The sequence below is a fragment of the Trichosurus vulpecula genome, chromosome 6, assembly GCF_011100635.1.
Source record: "Trichosurus vulpecula isolate mTriVul1 chromosome 6, mTriVul1.pri, whole genome shotgun sequence".
Classification (NCBI taxonomy): domain Eukaryota; kingdom Metazoa; phylum Chordata; class Mammalia; order Diprotodontia; family Phalangeridae; genus Trichosurus; species Trichosurus vulpecula.
Window position 1 is genome coordinate 6,437,869 of NC_050578.1, and position 7,010 is coordinate 6,444,878.

Below are 7,010 nucleotides of genomic sequence, written 5' to 3' on the forward strand. Positions count from 1 at the left end.
CTTGAAAAAGGGTTGCAGAAAGACTAATGTGGAAATTCCCACCTGGGAGATGAGAGAGTTGGGCTTCTGCCTGCATTCTGCATCTTAAGATCCCCTTTTGACCAAGAAAGGGCACCCTTTTCACTGCTTACACATGGTCTAATATGAAGGCTAGCAATCCTCCTGTCTTGTTATGAACTCATCACTATCATTCCTTCCTCCTTTCCTTTGCCCCTGCTGGTTCATCTACCTAGAATTCCCTCCCTCTTCCCCATCACTTACCTAAATCCCACTCAGGCAATTAGCTCCCACATTTCTGAAGTGCTTTCAAGTTTACGAAGTGCTTTCTTCTCAAAAGCCCTGTGAAGCAGATACTGTAACAATTATCCTAATTTTACAGAGTACAGAACACTCTCCAAAAGCCCTAATGACTTACCCAAGGTCACCTAGCAAGTAAGCATCAGTACTTGGGGTGAGGTTCCTTCAGGACTGAAGTCAGTCAGCTTGAATCCATAACCTGAGTTCCTCATCTGGAGCAAGGTGGCTTGACTTGGGCCATGGAGTAAAACAAGTTAAAATGGAAACTCTCTGAGGGCAGCAGGATCTTTAGATCTCCAGCACAGAACTTTGCACAGAGTAGGAACTTAAAATCTGTTGACCTAAATATGTGTGTGGCATATGGTACAAGGAAGTCAGAGGACCTGGGTTCAAATATCACCTTTGCTGGTTACTATCTGTGTGACTTTAGGTAAGTCACTTAACATCCTTGGGACTCAGTTTCTTAATCTGTAAAATGAGAAGGCTAGACAAGATGCCCCTGTGATCCTTTCCAAGTTTGGATCCACAATCCTGTGAGATATGGAATCCCATAAGAGTCTTAAGGCACATTATCAGGAGGTGAATTTTTATGGTTATATACCTTTATGGTTGTAGACCTCTAGACTACTTTAAAGGGGATGCTCCAAAGCTTGAACTTCCATTGTGGGGTCAGGGGCTACGATAAAACAAGGAAATGGGCAGACATTTGCTATTTAGCTTTCAAACTGGTCTTGGGGATTCTGCACCCCACTGAACAAACTAGCATGCTCTTCCCAACTTTTTATCTTGGGCTGATTCTGGTGAGTCCGGGACAGGGCTTAAATAATCAGCTTTGCTTAAGAATGAAGGCTCACAATCCACAATGGCATTTGGAAACAAAACCAAACCCATGAATAAACATGGTTGACCTGGACCTGGTAGAGATCCCAGAGGCCAATGAGACCAGTCTCCTTTTCAGATGGAGAAACTGAGATCCAGGGAGGGAAAGTAATTTGGCCAAAGTTTCACAGGGAGCAAGTGTCAGAGGCAGGGGAGCCAGTGCTCAATGGGAATCTGAGACAAGCTAATAACCATTAAATGAAGCAAAAAAAAAAATCTGGACAAATACATGTATTTCACCCACATATAACATGAGAATATTTGTCTCATATGCAATTTAAGACTAGGACTTTTCCTGGAGGCTTCTGAGAGCAGCAAAGATCCTGGGTCTGTTGGCCTTTGAAAATGGCACCACATTCAAGTTTCCTTTGAATTATGGCTCTCTGTGACCTTGGCCAAATCACCTCAGGCCTCAGTTTCTTCATCTGTAAAGTGAAGAGGTTGATCATAGTCTCTGAGGTTCTTTTCAGTTCAGGTCCTTTCGATATTGGAAGTAATTAAACTTTTCTGTATTTCTTTTCACTCTCTGCACAGAGTTGCCACACCATTTGGAGGGTTTGAGAAAGCATCCAAAATGGTCAAATTCAAAGTTCCTGATTTTGACCTGCTCCTGTTAACAGATCCCAGATTCATGGCTTTTGCCAATCCTCTCTCCAGCCGGCGGTCCTTCAATAGAACTCCGAAAGGATGGATATCAGAGAATGTTCCCATAGCAATCACTCCAGTGCCAACAGAGGAGAATATGGTGCCAGAAACAGATGACCTGTGAGAAGAAGCAAAAGCTCTAATGCACCATCCCCCCCAACTCACTGTCTTACCAGGATGCTTAACAACAGATGCTCCTTGTTTGTCTTAGAATCTGATAACCATTTAAACTGCAATACTCCAAATTTTGTTTCCTTTACACATAGAATATTAATAAAATCATTAGACCCTGATCAGCAAAATTGCTCATCTTGTATGTTTTCATTCACACTTCTTGTATCTGGACTGGATATAAACAGAATTAAATATTTAATTAGAACAATAACTACGTATATATATATATATATATATATATATATATATATACACACACACACACACACATATATATGTATATATACACATATACATTTTGGCTTCCCACTTCTGTGGAAGCAGTGAGAAAAGAAATAAAGAGAAGTTCATGTAGGTGACTTGGAGGAGTTTGGACCAGTGAAGTAGGGCAGATATTGATCTGGGGGAGAAGAAATCTGGAAGACATTGAAGACCATTTGAAGACAATCCAAACAGTTGTCTAAATTCTACTTCTGGGTGGAAAGAGACTGAGTAGGATCCCAGGCTATTGAAGGAGTTAATAAAAGGATTAAGGAGGATCGAGGAGGCATTGAGGAGTAGATGCTTAAGGAGCAGACTGAAGCAGGTCCAGGAGAAGATGTTGGCAAGATGAAGCAAATTAAGACAAGATAAAAGGAGCAATTAAAGGAATAAGCAAATTTCTGGAATGAATTGGAGGGTGGGACAAACTGGTGAAATAGATGGGGGGTTGGCGCCAGACTGAAGGGGAAGTGAGAGAGAATGTGGAATTGTCCTTGAGACTAAGGAAGGGAGGTTGAATAGAGTTGTCAAGTTATTAAGAGGTGATAGTAGGCTGTAAAAATTTTAGCTAAATGCTTAGGGTCAAGCTGCAAACTCCCTCAAATAGATTTGTTTTGTTTTTTACTTTTTAAAAAAGGCTAAAAATCTCTGTCATTATGGTGAATAGAAGAAACCATGTAATGATTTCTATCTTGATGATGAATTTTGTATTTTCCCCAGGGTATATGGAGACTTGGTGGAGTGGGGGGTGGGGATGGGGTGGAGACAAGGATCTCTAGGCCTGAGCAAATCAATACTAGAGATAGCATGAGGAACATCTGGAAAGGCTCCACAATCCATCTTCATCAAGTAAACCTTCCTGATACGAGAATATCACTGGATCTAAGAGCCCTACCTTTTCCCAGGAGGCTTCTAATGGAGCAACTCAGGGATCCATGTTTGGCCCTGTCCTGTTGAATATTTTGATCAATGACTTGGATAAAAGTGTAGATGACAGGCTCAACACATTTGTGCTGGGAGGGATAGCTGGGATCCCAAAGGGTCTGGGTAGACTACAGCATGGATCTGCATGTAGTATGATCAAATTCAATGGAGATTAAAGTTTGTGCTTTGATACAAAAAAGTCCACCTCACTACAAGATACATGTAGCATGATTAGAGAATATTTCTTCTGGAAAAAGTTCTAAGGGTGTAAATGGGTTGTAATCCTGATATGAGTCAGCAACCTCAAAGTTAATGAGATCTTAGGCTGCATTAAATGAAGGACAGCATCTGAAAACAGGGAGGTAACACTGCTGCCATAGCCTGCTCTTATCAGACCTCAGAAGGAGTATTTGGTTCAGTTCTGGGTGCCAGGGTTTAAGAAAATGTTTGTAAGTTAGAATATCCGGAGGTGGGCACAGCAGGATGGTGAAGGTCCATGTCTCATGAGGACATGAAGATGGATGTTCCCAGTTGAGAAAATGGGCATGTTTAGCCACTGGGGTGGGTGGGGATAGGAAGAGGACTTAATAGCTGCCCATATATATTTGAGAGGCTGTTATGTGCAAGAGGGATTAGGCTTGTTTTCTTTGGCCTCAGAGGCCAAATGGCTGGAACAATGGGTGGAAGCTTCAGATGCCAATTTAGGGTCCATATCGAGAAAAAACTTCCTAACTTGTAGAAGCAGCCCAAAGTAAATGGGCTTCCCTGAGAGGTCAGGCCCTAAGCTTGAAGATCTCCAAACAGAAGCTGGACACCCACTTGTTGGGTAAATTATAGTAGAGATTCCATTCATGGGTGAGTTAGCCTAGATGACTCCTGATCTCTTCTAGCTCTTCAGTACCGGGACTGACATGAAGAGGGTCTCATAATTCTTTCAGGAATTCACAGAGTTGGAATCCTCCTTGCTCCCCATGGCCACTTCCAGGTTCTCCTCCTTCCTCCATCACTCACTAATCTCTCTTCCTTTGAAGTTCATGCTAGTCATATCCACCATCAATTCAAAATTCTGTTAGTGATTGGCTATAGACCCCCAGGTCTATAAACTTTCCTCAATGAATTTGATATCTGGCTTAGAATTTTTCTCTCCTCCCTAACTCCTGCCCTCATCATATTAGAGGACTCCAACATATATATTGATTTGCCCTCAAATACCCTAACCACTCTGTTCCTCAACCTACTCACCTCCCATGAGTTATTCCTTCAGCCTGCTTTAGCTGCACATATACCCTTAATCTTGCTATTGCCGCCAAATGAACCACCTCTTTGTTCAAGAATTTTGGAATCTCCTTCTCTGACTATAATCTATTGACTTTTTACCTCTCCCTGTCCCTTAGATAACTCTATTCTTCATCCTCACTATGTGCTCTGATACCTTGACCCCTCAACTCTCTCCCTGACCATCTATCCTGCACTCACCACTCTCTCTCCTCTTCTCCTTATCTTAACTCCTTGGTGACCCAATTCAACTCTACACTCTCCTCCTTTACTGAATTTCTGGCCCCTTTTATCACGTCACCAATTGTGCCCAACCAAACCCAGCCTTGGGGCACTCCCACCATTTAGCAACTTCATACATATGCAGCTGAATGAAGGTGAAGAAAATCATTCAATCTTTCTGACTGGGCCCACCACAAATTTATGTTACATAACCTCAGCTGGGCCCTCAATACTGTGAGGCATACTATATACCTCCCTTATCACTCACCATCTCACTCTCCACAGTGATTCTTCCAAGCCTTTTCATCCCTCCTCAAACTTCCTATGGTTTCCCCTCCTCCCACTCAGCTGCAAACCCTACCTTATATTTTACAGAAAACCAAAATTGGGGCCAGTTGTGAGCCCCCTCTTCTCCCCTCCTTCTCATCTGCCATCCTTCAGGGGCCTTCTGCCACCCTCTCCTCCTCTACCTCTGTTTCACATAATGGCTGACTGCTGACCAAAGTTAAGCCCTCCACTTGTTCAAGCAATCCCATTTTGTCTCCTCTGATACATTTCCCCTTTGTCATCTCATTCTTTCACTTATTTTCAGTCTCTCTTTCTCTACCAGGCCATTTCCTACTGCTGACAAACATGCCTATGTCCCCCCCATCCTGAAAAAACCCTCATTTGATCCTTTCATCCCTGCCATTATCCTGCAATGCTCCCACCCTTTGTAGCTAAACCCCTCTCCTGGGTGACAGATACATGCATACTCCCACTAAGTCACATCTGAAAGTTCCCAGGAAACCCTTTTTTTAGCAGACCAGCATTGTGGCATGGCAACAAATGTCCATATTTAGGGAGCAGCAGCAAATCAACAAGAGACCCTGAAAGTTTTCTCTTGGGTCAAAAGGGGTGAGAGGTGGGGAGGGGAATTAGGAATGACCTTTTCTTCCAGTGGTAGCTCTGAAGTATCACAATTCAGTATCAAGCATTTCTTTCTTAAACATAAATCTGGTTAAAGGTTAAAGAGAATTTTTTAACTGAGGAGAAGTTCAAGTTATGTTGGGTTGTTTTTTTTTTTCCATACACTGATTTAGAGATAGAGCATCTTAGACCAGTAGTCTGAGGAGGTGTCACATTCTATTTCGGTCCCTAAGTTTACGATGTTGATGCAGGGTGATGCCTTAGGGAATTCCTTTTCTCCTAGTAAGCTATTTCATAATGTTTTTTGGAATTTGTACATAAGTTCAGGAAAACATTCTGCGTGTTGTGTCTTGCATCTAGTCCAATGTACGTATCCATTTCTTTCTTTTTCCTTCCTTTTCTTAAGGCCACATTCTGTGGCTCTATAATTCTTGAATACAGAGGATTTTTTTTCCTCTCCTGACTTTGACATTGTAGTTGTAATGGTTTAATTCTGATTTTACAAATCCTTTGGGTCTAATTCTGTGAGCCTGCCTATAAACTGGATTCAAACATCTGCATTATTTCTTTAGTTATCCAGTTAACTTACAACTGGTGTCAAAGTGTAAACCAGTCCATGACAGTTTTTTGTACTTGTGAAAGGACTTTTATTCAGTTTTCATGATTATTGTCTGAGGAAGACTGATGGGCATGTGCTGGGCAGTTGTGGCCCATGGGAATTACACTGGGAATTTCTTCTGGTTCTACCTCACAATGGCTCACCCTAATGCTCCCATCCTTCCAAGGCACATGGCCCTGTAAGCAATTTCCATTTGCACTGCTCTGGTAAATGTAATTCAAATCAGATCTGAAAGAGAAGGCTACCACTTCACACATACATACACACAAACACAACACACACACACTCCCTAAAACCATACTATGAGTGCTTCTATTTAGCATTTATCGTATCTATCATCATCTTCCTTCCTAGGTCCTTTGTAGTGGATTTATAACACTAAGAAGAGCATGGTTGTTCACAGCTATTCTTCAAACAATGTTGCTCTTGCTGTGTACAAGGTTGTCTTGATTCTGTTCATTTCACTCTTCTGTTTCACCCAAGTCTTCTCATCATTTGTTGCAGCACAGTAGCATCCGATCACAATCATGTACCACAACATTTTTAGCCATTCTCCAAGCGATGGGCATCCTCTCAAATTTCTAATTCTTTGCCACCACAAAGAGAGCTTTTTGCAGAACCTATTTTAGAACATCTTTGTTCTCTTCCTTTTTCCCTGATCACCTTGGAAAACAGACCTAATGGTGGTATCGCTGGTCAGAGGGTATACAGAGTTTTATAGCACTTTGGGCTTAATTCACAACTTTGCTCCTTCCTTCCTTTTTCTACGTAGCTCCAACTCCCCAGCCCCCACAATTCAGCGGCA

At 42.1% G+C, this 7,010-nt stretch overlaps 1 protein-coding gene across 3 annotated transcripts in view; it reads left to right on the top strand.

Annotated features, from left to right (window-relative positions):
- MYOZ2 (myozenin 2) overlaps positions 1 to 2,123 on the top strand; it is a 53,771-nt gene extending 51,648 nt beyond the window's left edge. For all 3 annotated transcript variants that reach the window (XM_036762461.1, XM_036762462.1, XM_036762463.1), the window contains exon 6: positions 1,711 to 2,123. In XM_036762461.1, coding sequence (XP_036618356.1) covers positions 1,711 to 1,945 — 235 coding nt within the window. In that variant the 3' untranslated portion in view covers positions 1,946 to 2,123. The remainder of the gene's footprint in view (positions 1 to 1,710) is intronic.
- Positions 2,124 to 7,010: the final 4,887 nt, after the last annotated feature.